Raw genomic sequence first — 14,234 nt, 5'->3', positions numbered from 1 at the left:
AAAAGGAGAAGGAAAGGGGACAAGAAAAAGAGAAGGAGAGAAAAAGGAGAGAAGACAAACAGAAGAAAAAGAATAGGGAAAGAGACGAAAAATAGAAGAAGAAGAGGAAAAGAACAGAAGGAAATCGAAGAAAAAAGGAAAAGAGGAAAAAGACTAGAAAAAGAGAAGAAAAATAGAAGAAGAGGAAAAGAAGAAAAAAGGAAAAGAGGAGAAAGAATAGAGAAGAAAAATAGAAGAGGAAAGAAGAATAAAGGAAAAAAGAGGAAAAGAAGAAACAAAAAAGAGATGAAAAAGACGAAAAAGAGACAAAAAAGACAGGAAAGAGAGATGAAAAAGAAAAAAAGATACAAAGAAGAGAAAAGGAGAAAAAGAGGTGTAAAGGAGCCCAGGAGAGAAGACGTGAAGGAAAGCCATAAGCAAAGGGAAGGGGCGGGAGGGGAGGGATGGAGGAGACAGAGGAGCTGAAAGCAGGGGGCAGCGAGGCGGGGGGGGCAGCGGGTGCCGGCAGGTGGGGGGGCTCCCGGGGAGGCGCAGCAGGTGCCCCCGGGGTGTGTGAGGGGGTTCCGTGGGCCGGGCTGGGCGCTTCCCCGCTGGCCAGGGCGTCATCACGATATCCGCGGGGCCGACCTGTCGTTGGTGACGGTCCTGCGCAGGCGCACCCCACGCCGGATGGCCACCAGCATGTCTTCGGCCGGGGGGTCCATGGAGGCTGCCGGGGGGGGCAACGGGGGTCTCCTCGCCGGGGCCGGACCCCGCGAGGGCGGTGGGGAAGGGGAACTGGCCTTCCCCCAGGGCGTGGGCACCGGCCACCAGCTCGCCGATCTTCTCCACCAAGCTGTGCCGGTTGGCGGCCAACTGTTGGTCCTCCTCTTCCTCGGCGGAGAGGTGCTGGCCGGCCCCGGGGTAGACGGAGATCTCCATGGCCCCGCCGCCCCAGGCGGTGTTGGGAAGGCTCAGCCGCTTGGGCGAAGCTTTGGCAAAATCCAGGGGGTTCGGCGAGGCGTCATCGACGTAGAAGACACACTCTTCGCTGCCCACTCGCGTGGGGCCGGTGTAGCCGGGGGAGTCGGGGACGGTGGGGGGTCTTGACGGGGACGATGGGGGGTCGGATGGGGATGGGGGCCGGCGTTGGAGAGGGTACGGCGGACTGAGGGTTTGGTGGAGGGCGTGCGGCGGATGGTGGCCACCCCCGGGGTGGTGCCGGCCGGGAGGTTGGTGCCTGTGGGCAGCCCGGCGGTGGAGGCAGGACGTTTGGTCTGGATCATCCGCCGGTAGTTCTGGGCGATGTTGCTGTTGCGTGGGATAGTGGAGGACTTGTCGAAGTCGCTCTGGGGGTCGCACTCCACATCGCCGTTCACCGAATAGCAGTCGTAGTCAGACCCTGGGGAGGGGGGCAGCACGGTCAGCAGGGCTGGGCAGGTGTCACAGCTGGCACTGCCAAGCCCAACCACCAACTTCACAACGCAATCGTGGCCACACCCAACTACCACCGTCACAGCACGACCACAACCAAACTCAATTGCCACCATTGCAACACAATCCCAGCTGGCCCCAACTATTGCTGGCACAACATGCTCACCATCAAGCCCAACCTTCGCCACCACCTCAAGGCAACTTGAGGTGCCCAACCATCACCGTCACAAGGCAACCACAATCAAACCCAACCATCACCATCTCAAGGCAACCACAATCAAACCCAACCATCACGATCTCAAGGCAACCACAATCAAACCCAACCATCACGATCTCAAGGCAACCACAATCAAACCCAACCATCACCATCACAAGGCAACCACAATCAAACCCAACCATCACCATCACAAGGCAACCACAATCAAACCCAACCATCACCATCACAAGGCAACCACAATCAAACCCAACCATCACCACCACAAGGCAACCACGAACCCAACCATCACCATCACAACCACCCCAACCAGTGCCATCACAACATGATCACAGCCAACCTCCACCGTCACCATCACGTGCTCACAACCGGCTCAGCCATCACCGTGCCAACACAATCACGGCACAACACGCCTGTCCCTGTGGTTACTCGACCTCCAACCACCACCTCCACTGCCACCACCGACCATCTGCCACCATCTCTGCCCTGTACCCAACCACTGTGCACAAACACGTCCCCGCAAACCAATGGTGCTACCTGCTATTGCACTGCCCGGCACAACCGTAGCCATCAAGACCCAACTAACACCCAACTAACCAGGAAACCTCGTGGTTACCATGTTGGCACGATGCTTGTGCCGCACACCAAACCTCCAACATGCATTAAATCCTTATCCCACCAGCCCCTACGCGATGCTACTGATGCCCAGCGTGCACAGATGTGCCCCAGGACCACCAAAGCCTCTGCTGTTCCCTTCCCTTCTCTGTGTGCCATTTCGGGTGGCCCCAGGTGCCCTTCGCTGCCGTGGGGGAGGTACTTGGGAAGGGATGGTGTCCTCGGAGCAGGAGGGGGTGGTGGTCTGCGTGCTGTAGCCGCTGGAGTACTGCAACGAGTCCCGGCTGCTCTTCTGGTGCTCCAGGCTCAGCCCCCGGGTCAAGACCATGGCCAGGTCGCTGGCGGCGGGGGACACCTCCTCCCCATGCTGTGGGGGTGCAGGGGACACCGTCAGCACCCTGCTTCCTCTCTTGGGAGCCCCCCGAAAGCCCGCCACCACTGCGCTCGCCCCGACGGAGCCGGTACCTTGGCGGCAATGGTGGCGGGTGACATGCGGGGCCTGGGAGCATCCTCGCCGCCGATGGCCGGGTACCCGCCGGCAGGTGAGCCCATCTCGGCTTCCCGCAGGTGCTCCACGCGGTCCTTGCGCCGCTGCAGGGTGGGGACCACCGGCTGGTCATAGGGGCTGGCCTTGGACCAGTCCTGCAAGGGGCAAGGCATGGGGTGACACCGGGGCCAGGAGCCGAACGCGGGGCAGGGCGGGAGGGGACAGGCACCAGTGTCCCCCCTGTCGCCGAGCCACGGGTGCCGCCTGGGATGCTCTGCCCCGCCGTGGGGTGGGATGGGATGGGATGAGGGGGTCTGGGGGCTGAACCCCCACAAGGTGGTGGTGGTGGTGGGGGGCCCAGGTGTGAAAATGCAACCCGGGGGGATGGGGGACAGCGCGGGGGGCACCGGAGCAAGGACTAACCGAGGTGGGGGAGCTGCACTCGCTAACCGACTGGCAGGTCTCCGAGGCCTCCGAGGATGCCGAGCTGGAGGATTTCTGCCGTGCCGGGAGGCCAAGCGGTGAGGCGGAGGGGGAGAGAAGAGGCCATTAGGAAAGCACAGCCGTGACCCCCGGTTAAAGCATCGGTCACGGCTTCCCCAGCCAACCCAGGCCCCCAGCAGATGCGGGAAGAGGAGCAGGATCCGACCCGGCAGCAGGGAGGGGCTGCAGAGCCGGGGAGATGCCGGCTGGGGGAAGCCGGGATGCTCAACCCCAAGCCCAAGCCCCCGCCGAGCCAACAGCCAGCCTGGGGAGCGGGGACGGTCCCCACAAGCCGGAGGGACCCCCGGGGGCTCTCGCCACCATCAGCAGCGCTGGGTTTGGCAATGTCAGGTTAGCGTTGGACGTGCCAACCCCGGTGCTGGCAGTGCCAGGCAGCCCGGTGGCACAGGCAGCACAAGGCATCGGCACCTCCCGGGGGCTGACGGGGGGGGGGGGCATCCCAGAGCATCCTCGGCACGGGGAAGGACGCAGGACGACGGGGAAGCTTTGCTCCACGATGCCTACTGGGGGACTGGTACAAACTGGGTGTTACGGGGCTGGGGTGATTGGGAAATACCGCATTCCCCCAGCACGGTGAGGGGGGATACCTGTGCCCTATCCCTGGGAGGGGGGGTCACAGATGGGGTTTCTCTGGACTGTGGCCAGGGCTGGCATCCCCCAATATTCCCATTATTTATCTCCTGTGATGCCAATGCAGCTGGAAACACACCTTGTGGGGGGGGTGGGGGGTGTCCCATCACCTCTACACCAGCTCCTTAGTGTTGCACCCAGCAGCACCCACCCATTCTACAGAAGGGGAAAACTGAGGCACGGAGGGGATGCAGTGGCGCTGCCCCCCTCCCCCCCCCCCCACTATACCTGGCTAGTGATGTCGGAGGGCATGGGGGAAGGCGGTTTGGAGTAAGCGGCGTCCTGGGAGATGAAGCCGGAGTCGTGGGAGGAGACGCTGGAGAGGCGGGGTGGCGGCGGCGGGGGGCTGCGCCAGGCTGCGGTAGCGATAGGTGGAACTGGGTGAGCAGGTCTGAGCCCCGCCGGGCCACGCCACGCCACCCTTGGCACTGCTAACGCTGCTGGGGGGGCGCCGGGGGGAGGGGACAGGGACACGCCGGCAGGGACGACATAGGAAGGAAAAGAGAGTTTAAGACGGAGGTTCGGAGGCGGCGAGGGTCCCAGCACCCTGCCCCACACCCCAGCCTGGGGAAACTGAGGCACAGGGTCCACCCCTTTCCCTTCCGGGGTCCCCCACTCTCAGGGAACAGGCTGGGGCACGTGGCTAAGGGGACATGTTTGCCCCAAACCCTCCCATCGTGCCCAAAACCGGAGGACGGGGCATGTGCCAGGCACCCATAGGTCCACCAGCCCCGACCCCACACCCATCCCAGCGTGCTAAGACCAGTTCCTCCATGTTACTGGGGACCAGTTGGCCGTACGGACACATGGAGGCTGACATGCACCTCATGAGCATGCCCAAGGGCCGTAAGCATCATTACCCGCCCCCCCCCCACCCCGGGGTTAATGAAGAGGGGCTGGATTTCCCGGCAGCGAGCCCACCCCACCATACCTGCACATGCTGGACTTGCGGGAGCTGGAGCTGCTGGGCGAGGATGGGGGGGTCTGGTAGGACCAGCTGTAGTCGGAGCCCTTCAGGTCCTTGATCACCTACAGAAAGGATGGGGTTTAGGCCCCCCAAAGGTGCTCCCCACCCTTCCCTACCACCGCCCCCTCCGTCCCCGTCCCCCGCACTGACCTGCTCGCTGGCGGGGGGCAGCTTGTGGGGCTCAGCGGTGAGCACCACCAGGTCCTCGATGATGCCCTGCAGGTGAGTGATCTCCCCCAGCATGGTGAGCTCCCCATTCTGCGGCCAGACAAGGTTGGGGGGGAGCATCAGCACCCCATGGGGCAGCAGCGACCCCCACCCCCCAAACCACCCCCCCCCGCCCCATGCCAGCCCCCGGCGCTCACCACCACGGGCTGCAGGAAGGTGATGAAGGTGCAGAAGCGACCCCGCTCCTCGATGAGGGCTTTGCGGACCGCCTGCTTCTCCGTCTCCTCCAGCAGCAGGTACATGTCGTTGACGTCCTGCAGCGCGTTGTCCAGCTGGGGCTGCAGGTCCCCCTTCCCTGCGAGACGGGGTACCATCAGCCCCAGGCTCCCCCCATATCCCCCCCCCCCAAAATCTGCTGGGGGGGGTCCCATGGCTAAGCCAGGAGCCACCCAGCTGGGAGACATCACCCCATCCTCACGTCCCAGCGAGTACCACGGGGTCCCACCCCCGTGCCCGTATCCCAGGAGCATCCTCACCCTGCAGCAGCCCTGGGGGTGCAGGGATGGGGGGGAGGGGCCTCCTCTGCCACCCTGTCCCCATCCCTGGTGCTTGGGACCAGGGGACCCCCCCCCCGGGGCTGGCATAGCCCCGGGATGCGGGATGTAAGCTAAAGCTAAAAGCTGGGGGGGGGGGGGGGGGGGCAGGCACAGGGAGCAGATGGACGGACAGACAGACAGATGGATGGATGGATGGAGGTGTCCCCGGCCCCGGGGAGACTTGGGGGGGGGGGCAGCAGATGAGGAAGCAGAGAAGGGGCTTGGGGTGGGGGGGGGGAGCGGGGGGGGGGCCAGCGGTTCACTTACCAAGCAGCTCTACAGGAAGGATGTGGAGGGGAGGGAAGAGAGAAGGAGACAGAGAAAACGTGTGAAAAGAGGCCGAGGGCCAGGGCGCGCGCCCCCCGCCTCCCCGCCACCCCCCCGGGGCCGTGCCAGCACCCCCCCCTTTCTGCAGGGGGGCGGGGGCAGCGGGACCCCCCCTGGTGCCCACCATCCCCGGGAAGCAGCCGGGGTGTGCCCCGTCCAGGGGTGTCACGGGGTGGGGATAGCTGGCAGGGGTAACCCCCCCCTTCCCCTCCTAGAAGACACCCCCCCCCTCACCTTTACGAGCCTTTTTCTGGAGCTTGAGGGTGTCGGAGGATTTTTTCTTGATCTCGTGGCGGGCTCGCTTGTACTCTGGGGGCACAAAAGTGGTGTCAGAGGGGACCCCCCCCCCCGACACTGACCGGCGCAGCACCCCCTCCACCCCCCCCAGCACGGATCTGTCCCGTCCCACCAGTACCTTTCGCGTGGTCCTTGTCCAGCTGGTTGGCAGTTTTCTTCCAGTCCTCAATCCTGTCCTGCAAAGGGTTTATCAGGCTCTCCATGAGGGCGCTGGAGCGGGGAGAGAGGGAGCCAGAGACCATGGGAGAGCGCCGGAGATGGGGGGGGGGGACGACGGACAACGACCCGTGCCCCCTCACCCCAGGCCCGGCCGACATCCAGCATCTCCTTCTTCAGAGAAGAAGGGCTGAGCCCGGCCAACTCGTGTCGCTGGTGCCCCGGGCACGCTTACTTGGTGAACTGCCGGAGCTTGGCCTCGATGCTGCGGTGCCGCATGCACATGCGGGTCAGCGCGGAGCCAATGTCCCTTGTGGCACCTGTCGGGGTGGGCGGGGGGGGGAGCAAAACACCGCTGACGAGGGGCAGGGGACACCCCCACACCAGTGCCGGCCCAGTTTGTATCCTGGGACCAGGCTGGCTCGCAGCGGGGACGAGCAGCGCTGGGATGCACTGGGCTTTGGAGATGCTTTGGGTCAGGGATGTCTCTCTTCATTTTCCCCCCATAAATCGACTAAATAAATAAATCAACTAATAAATAAAGCACTAAATATCCCTTCCCCTGGTTTCGAAATGAAACCCCGCTTCTGGTTTTCCCCAGTTTGTCTCAAATCCAGTACTGGGGGGATGACGGGAGGGAGGGGGCGAGGTATCGCGCAGCCCGCCAGGCACCGACCGAGAAACCGGCCGGCTGGGAGCAAACAGCTCCGGGACTGGTTTTCCTCCCCAGCCCCCTGCCAGGCAGCTGGCTGCGTCCCTCACCTCCAGGCACAATCCCAATCCCGATCCCGATGGATAAATAGGGAGTCAGAGCTCCCCGGGGGAAAAATTTGCCAGCAAGGGAAAGCAGCAGCGTGCCTTTTTGGTGAAACTCCTGTTCACTCTGAAGCCTAAGGATGGCCACATGGTGGCAGTGCTGCTGGCAAATCCCAGGAAAAGCAGCAATCCAAAATCTCCGGGTGCTGACTAGGGAGTGATAATTCTGCATTTTTCTCCCCCCCCACGAAAAACCTCCAGAGACACCTCCCACCCTTTTCAGGAGTTTTGGGCACCCCCCAGCCCCCCAGCACTGTGGAAATGGGGGAGCCCGTGGGCCGAGGGCCTTCTCCTGTGCCGGGGTATTCTCCTAATCCCACTCCTAATGCTCTTATCCCGGCTCCTGCTGCTCCTAATCCGATTCCCCACGCGCTCACGCGCCACGTGTGAGGCCGCCAGCCAGCTCCCCTGCCCCCCCGCCCTGCCTCAGTTTCCCCACGCTGCTGCTCTGCCTCCCAATTCCGCATCCACCCCCTCCAAAAAAAGCAGGGATGTCCAGGGGCGTCCCCAAAATGCCACCACCCAGCGGTGCCACCAGCCCGTGATGCTAACTCCTGTGGCGCCGGTCACCAGCTGTCCCCAGTGTGTCCCCCCCCGCCTCCGGGTGCAGTGGGCCAGTGGGTTTGGAGGCAAAGCTGATCCCGGCTCAAGCTGCTGCCTCCGCCTCCTCCTCCTCCTCCTCCCCCTCCCCGCGCAGCTCCAGATGGCCTGGATGCCGCCAGTCTGCAAACCAGCCCGGGACCATCTGCTTGGCAGAAGCCGAGCGGTGGGAAGCGGCTCCTCGCCACCAGCGGGCACCCGGAGAGGGGCCGGGGGTCCGGTCGCCCCCCACCCCATAGCAGCATTGCGGGGGGGCGGGGGGGACACACACCACCCGCGGCCTCCGCTCTTCACATTGTGGGTCAGGGTTTGCCCCCCAAGCAGCCGAGCGGGGGCTCCTGCGTCTTCTCCCTCCATTCAATTCCCCATCCCTGGACCCCCTCGGGCACCTCCCAGGTGGGTGCAGGGGACAAGGGACAGCGGGAGGGCAGCTCGGCCCCACACCGGTGGGGGCAGAGATGGGTGCAGGGCACCGCCACCGAATCTCCCTGCAAGCAAGCCAGCCCCACCAGAAGATGGCCAGCTAAGCACCCGTGGGCGGCGAGGAGCAGCACCCACGTGGGTGCCCACCTTACCCGCTCCCCAGCCTCAGCTGCACCCTGTCTTTCCAGCCCTGCTTCCCAGGGGATGCTCCACCTCGGAGCGGGGACAGGTTGGACACGTCTCCATGGACGGTGGAGGTGCCCACCCCTACCCCTTGAAGCCCAACCCCAGCCACCTGGGGCAGGGGGACAACCCCGCAGGGGACACTCGTTAGCCGTCCCCCTGCCCGGCCGAGCCTGGGGACACCCACCTCCTGGGTGGGGAGGACCCTACCTCGGGTGTTGGTGGCCATGTCGGCCACTTTCTGGAAGGCATCCAGGAAGGCGACTGCGGCCAGCACCGTGGTCCTGTGGCAGAGAGAGCAAGCGGGGAGCTCAGTGGGCGCTGGGCACCCCGTGATGTGCCCACGGGGAGCAGTGGAGGGGTCCCCTGTGTGTGTCCCCCCACCACCACTGGCCACTCACCTGAGCTGGGAGTGCAGCTTGGTGGCCTTCGAGTTGAAGTCCTCCCAGATGGGGTAGGAGCTCTGCAAGGAAGGAAGGGGACAGTGACAGCCGGAGCCCCTCACCCCCCTGCGCCCCCTCCCCAGGCAGGGCAGACCCCTCCTTCACCGTTAGGGAGAGACGGGGCAGCTCAGTGGCCGTGCCTGGCCAGGTGTGGCTTCTCCAATGGCTAACAAAAACTGAGCACAACCCTTTCCCCCTCACGTTTTTGTTTTTTTTTTTTTTTTTTCCCAGTTTGGCCACGCAATACAGTAGACCACAGAGACCTCAGGATCCGGGCTGATCTCATCCTCTTCCTCTTCTTCCTCAAAGGGATGAAGGCAGCTTACGGGTTTGGAAATTTGAGGGGAGGAAAGGCGGTGGTGCACAGGCAAGCTCCGAGCCCCCGGCCAGCAGAGCCCCTCAGCGCCCGTGGCCTCCCCCCACAGCAGCGATGGCCAAACCAGCAGAGATGGCCAAAACCACCATGGTGGAGGGCTCCAGCCCCACAGCGGGTAGCCCCGGTAGCCCCCTGCTCTCCCAAGGACCAACGGGGCAGGAGGGGAGGTCTAGGGTCCCCCCAGTCCCAAATGGCATGGTTGCGTGGGGACATGGACAGGTCCTGGGAAGGCCACCGCAATGCCGTCCCAGTGAGGCCAAGCCCTGATGCCATCCTGACCAGGCCATCCTGACGCCATCCCAAGCAAGACCAGTCCCAGTGCCCTCACGGCGAGGCCATCCCAGTGCTGTCCTGGTGCCACCATCCCCACGAGGCCATCCCAGTGCTGTCCCAGTGAGGCCAATCCAAGGGGCGTCTCGGAGATCCAGTCTTGGGAGTCCCAGTAAGACCATCCTGGTGCCATCCCGGTGAGGCCAATCCCAGTAATGCCAGTTCCAGTGCCATCCCAGCAAGGCTAATCCTGGTGCCACCACACGGTGAGGCCATCCCAGTGCCACAATCCCAGTGAGGCCGGTCAGTGTTGTACTGGTGAGGTTAATCCTGGTGCCGTCTCGGCGAGGCCATCCCAGTGCCCGCCTGGCACAGCCAGTCCTGGTGCCACCATCTCGACGAGGCCATCTCGGTGAGGCTGGTCCCAGTGCCACCATACCAGCAAAGCCATACGAGAGAGGCCAGTCCTGGTGCCACCATGGCGGCAAGGCCATGCTGGTGCTGCCATCCCGGCGAGGCCAGTCCCAGTGCTATCCTCCTGGCAAGGCCACCCTGGTGCCACCATCTGATGGCAGTGCTGGGAGTTCGCAAACCCCCCCTGGGGGTGGCCACCAGGCTGGGACATGGGCAGTACATGGGTCACCGCACATCTCCATGAGCCCGGCTTGGTGGCACCTCTGGGGGCACGGGACTAGTCCCATGTTGGTTTTTTGGGGACCACGAAAGCCCCAGTTTCCTCGTGAGCCAGCAAAGAAGGGGTCTGAGGATGTCACTTCACGTGCCACTTGTGGCAGTGCCCTGGCTCCGGGCCACGAGTTCCTGGGGACTGTCATTGCCGGAGGGCAGGGCCACCAGCCCAGGGCCACCTTCCTCCAGCCACCCCGGGAAGGGTGAGCGGAGGCTCCCCCCAGACGAGGGGACATGCCACAATGCCCACAGCCCTCCGCGATGCCGGGCGGGAGGAGGATGGGGACGAGGACAACAGGGACAAGGACATGCCAAGGTCACCCAGGGACGCCGAGCACGCTGGCAGAGAGGCAAGAAGAACGAAGCCAGCGGGGGGACGCCGCCGCCAGCTTGGGGACATCTGCCAGGCTTCGCTGCCTGAGTCTCCCCCAGCAGAGGTCCAGGGGTGCCGAAAAGCCACCCGCCACCGAAATAAGGTCCCTTTGTGCCCGTGGCCAGCGTAGGGGTCCCGGCCACAGGGCCCTACGCACATGGCTGCCATCGAACATCATCAGCTCTGCGGGCAGGGGACTATTTTTCCCCGTCCCTCCTCCGGGGACACCCGCGTGGCTGGGAGATGGGGACAGGGACAATGCACCCTTAGGGGCCACCGGGGGCTGAGCCGGCACAGGGTATGAGCTGAGCGTGGCTTTTTTCTTCTTTTTTTTTTTTTTTTTCTTTCTGATTATTTTTCTCATCTTTCCCACCTACAAATGGCGTGAAAATGAATCCGGCCCGGTATGCTGGGGCGCGACGCCACGCTGAGGGGCTCCCGGCCCAACCACGTCCTGATGGGGCCGGGGATGCCGCTGGGTGGCCGCGCCGGGGTGGGGAGTGGTGGCAGCTCCGGGCTGGCTCACCCCCCTCCGCTCATTGGGAGAGTGGGGAAACTGAGGCACGGGCTGCCCCCGCCTCCCCCCGGGGCGTGTGGGGCTCAGCTGGGCTGCCAGTGGCTGGGGTGAAGGCGTCTTGGGGGGGGGGGGCTGGTCACCCTTCCCCGCCAGCCCTGGCCCCCGCTGCCCCGGGGAGAGCCGGATTGTCTCCCTCGAGGGCTTTTCTCCCAGTCCCCGGCCAAAATCCGGCCCCGCGGAGCCTCCGCTGCCCCTGGAAGGGGTTAATCTCCTGCTCAGCAAGGCTTTTATTATTTTTTTTTTTTTTTTACCCCCCCCCCCCCTCCCCTGCTTTGGCAATGACAGCATTGTCTGGACTGAGCTGCAGCAAGAAGAGAGGAAGAGGAGGAGGAGGAAGAGAGCTTTTGCCTCCCGAAAATGACTGAGGCTAAACCCCAACGCCGGGGGCCGGCAGCGGGAATTTCAGCTCCCCCCCCCCCCCCCCAGCTCCCCGAGATGAAGAAACCCGGCTGGTCCCCTCCTCCCCGCTCAGCCCCCAGGCAAAAATGCCCTCCGGCATTTTTAATTTTTTTTTCTTTTTAAATGAAAACAAACAAACAAAAAAAAAGGCTTTTTTTTTTTTTTTTTTCCTTTTAACCACGGCCCCATCCCGCTTCTAGGGAGGGTGGAGGTGACGTCCCCTCCCCGGGCTGGCAAATGGGATGGAGGAGCCGGGGGGGAACCTTTTTGTTCCATTTGGTGCAGACCCAAGCGGGTCCGGCAGAAATCCCAGCCGGGGAGCGGAGGGTGGCGGGGCGGGGGCAACGGGATGCCCCAAATGGCCAGCGATGCCCGATGAGGGGCCAGCGGTACCCGATATGAGGCAACGATGCCCAGTCGGTGGTACCGGATGTGGGGCTCCGGTACCCGGTGACGGACACAGGGCTGATACGGGGCTCCGATACCCGGTGATGGATACGGGGGGGCTGATATGGGGCTTTGGTACCCAACATGGGGCTCCGATACCCAGTGACAGATACAGGGGTGATATGGGGCTCTGATACCTGGTGACAGATATGGGGCTGATATGGGGCTCCGATACCCAATATGGGGCTCCGGTGCCTGGTGATGGCTACAAGGCTGATATGGGGTTGCAATACCTGACATGGGGCTCTGGTACCGGGTGATGGATGTAGGGATGATATGGGTCTGCGACCCCCAGCATGGGGTCCGATGCCCAAAGTAGCTCCCCCCCCCCCCTCCCCCGATGCCCAATATGGGGTTGATGTGGGGCTCTGGCACCCAGCGCTGGGCTCTGATGCTTGATGTGGGGCTGTGATACCCGAGGTGGGGCTCAGATACCCAAAGTGGGGCTGATGCGGGGGGGGGGGTCTGATACCCGATGTGGGGCTGATGTGGGGTCTGATACCCGACGTGGGGCTGATGTGGGTCTCTGACACCCGAGGTGGGGCTCATGCGGGGCTCCGTTACCCGACACGGGGCTCATGTGGGGCTCCGATACCCGAAGTGGGGCCGCGATCCCCAGCTGGGGGCTGCCCAGCCGAGCCCCGCTCCCCGCCGCGGGGCTGATGCGGAAGCCCCGTTCCCCACCCCACCCCCCCCCGGTGCCCGCAGCGGAGCCTTCCCGGTGTGCGGGTACGGGGCCGGGGGGGGTGGGGGGGTGTAGCGCTGTCACGGCGGCGGAACGGGAAGCGGGGAGAGGAGTTGCGGGAGGGGATCCCTACCTTCATGTCGTTGATGATGGCTTGGAAGAGGCCGCCGAGGGCTCCGCACTCCTTCTCCGCCGTCTCCATCGCGGCGCTGCGGCAGCCCGGGGCGGGCGGCGCCGCCGGGGGAGGCCGCGGCGGCGGCGGGCCAGGCTCAGCGGCGGCGGGGGGCGGGCGGCGCCCGGGCGGCGGCGGGGCGGCGGAGCGGCGGGGGGGCCGGGCGGGGCGCGGCGCGGCGCATCGCTCCCCCCCCCCCCCCGCCCCCGACCACCAACCACCCCCCAACCACAACCCGCGGGGCTTGAGCGGACCCGCCGCCCCCCCCACCCCGACCCCCGGGGCCAGCGGAGCGGGGCGCCGGAAGGGTGCGCGGGGCGCGGAGTGGGGCGAGGGCAGTGGCGGCCCCCGGGGCGGCGGCGGGGGCGGGAGCGGGGCGGGGGCTGCGCGGCACATGCGCCGCCCGACGCTGGCGGGGGGGGGGGAGGCGGAGATGGGGAGGGGGGACGGGGGGGGGCATCAGCGGGCAACCGGAGGATGCGCTGGGGTGGCCGGAGCCGGGGCAGGGCCGGGGGCGGGGATGCTCCGGGAGCTGCTGTGGGGGGGCAGGGAGGAGCTCCGGGAGCCCCAGGCGTGCAACGGAGGGAGCCCCGAGCGGTGCTTGGGGGTGCCGGCACTGGGGGGAACGCCGCTGGGGGGGGGTAGCCCCCGGGGTTAGCTCGCAGGGCAGTGGAGGAACCCAAAAGGATGCTCTTGGGGTGCTGGGTGGGGACCCCCGAGGGGTGCTGGGGGGCAGCACAGGGATTTGCTCACAGAGCCCTGGAGAGACCCCAAAGGATGCTCTTGGGGTGCTGGGTGCGGACCCCCAAGGGATGCTTGGGACTGGGGGGCAGCCCTGCTGGTGGGGGCAGCGCCGGGGTTAGCTCAGAGAGCCCTGGAAGAACCCCAAAAGATGCTCTTGGGGTGTTGGGTGGGGAGCCCCGAGTGGTGCTTGGGCTGCTGGGACTGGGGGGCAGCCCCACTGGTGGGGGGAGCCCCGAGGTTTGCTCACAGGGCAGCAGAGGACCCCCAAAGGATGCTCTTGGGTGGGGAGCCCTGAGGGGTGCTTGAGGATGCTGGGGGCAGCCCCAAGGGTTAGCTCACAGGGCAGCGGGGGACCCCCAGAGGATGCTCTTGGGGTGCGGGGTGGGGAGCCCCGGCGTGCGCTCGGGGATGCTGGGCAGCAGTGGGACCGCACTGGGATGCTCAGGGGCAGCCCCCAGAGCCCTGGAGGTGCTGGGGGGATGCTGCCTCCAGGCCAGGGCTTGGTTCAGTCTCTCTCCAAGGGCTGTTTGACCACCACTGCCTTCCTCACCTGGGGAAGGCGCACACTGAGGTGTGTTGCGGGGCATTGCCTCGGCGCAGGCTGAAGTTTAACGCCCTCTGGGGCAATTATACGGCAGCTCTGAAATATCTTAGGGCTCTCAGAG

The 14,234-nt window shown here is 64.9% G+C and overlaps 1 protein-coding gene across 1 annotated transcript; it reads right to left on the bottom strand.

Moving 5' to 3' along the window:
- Positions 1 to 461: 461 nt before the first annotated feature.
- MTSS2 (MTSS I-BAR domain containing 2) lies at positions 462 to 12,922 on the bottom strand. Its single transcript, XM_054201104.1, is given in 18 exon segments — positions 462 to 722; positions 724 to 1,080; positions 1,082 to 1,120; positions 1,122 to 1,383; positions 2,446 to 2,609; positions 2,708 to 2,884; positions 3,153 to 3,227; positions 4,092 to 4,190; positions 4,192 to 4,303; positions 4,795 to 4,892; positions 4,981 to 5,088; positions 5,196 to 5,348; positions 6,142 to 6,230; positions 6,337 to 6,428; positions 6,610 to 6,694; positions 8,607 to 8,680; positions 8,798 to 8,859; positions 12,787 to 12,922. Coding segments are annotated over 18 exon segments (2,232 nt in total). The 5' UTR covers positions 12,856 to 12,922; the 3' UTR covers positions 462 to 605.
- Positions 12,923 to 14,234: the final 1,312 nt, after the last annotated feature.

This window comes from Rissa tridactyla, chromosome 4, assembly GCF_028500815.1.
Source record: "Rissa tridactyla isolate bRisTri1 chromosome 4, bRisTri1.patW.cur.20221130, whole genome shotgun sequence".
In the NCBI taxonomy this organism is placed as follows: Eukaryota; Metazoa; Chordata; class Aves; order Charadriiformes; family Laridae; genus Rissa; species Rissa tridactyla.
The sequence above is the reverse complement of the archived record's forward strand: the minus strand, read 5'-3'. Positions and strand labels throughout refer to the sequence as shown.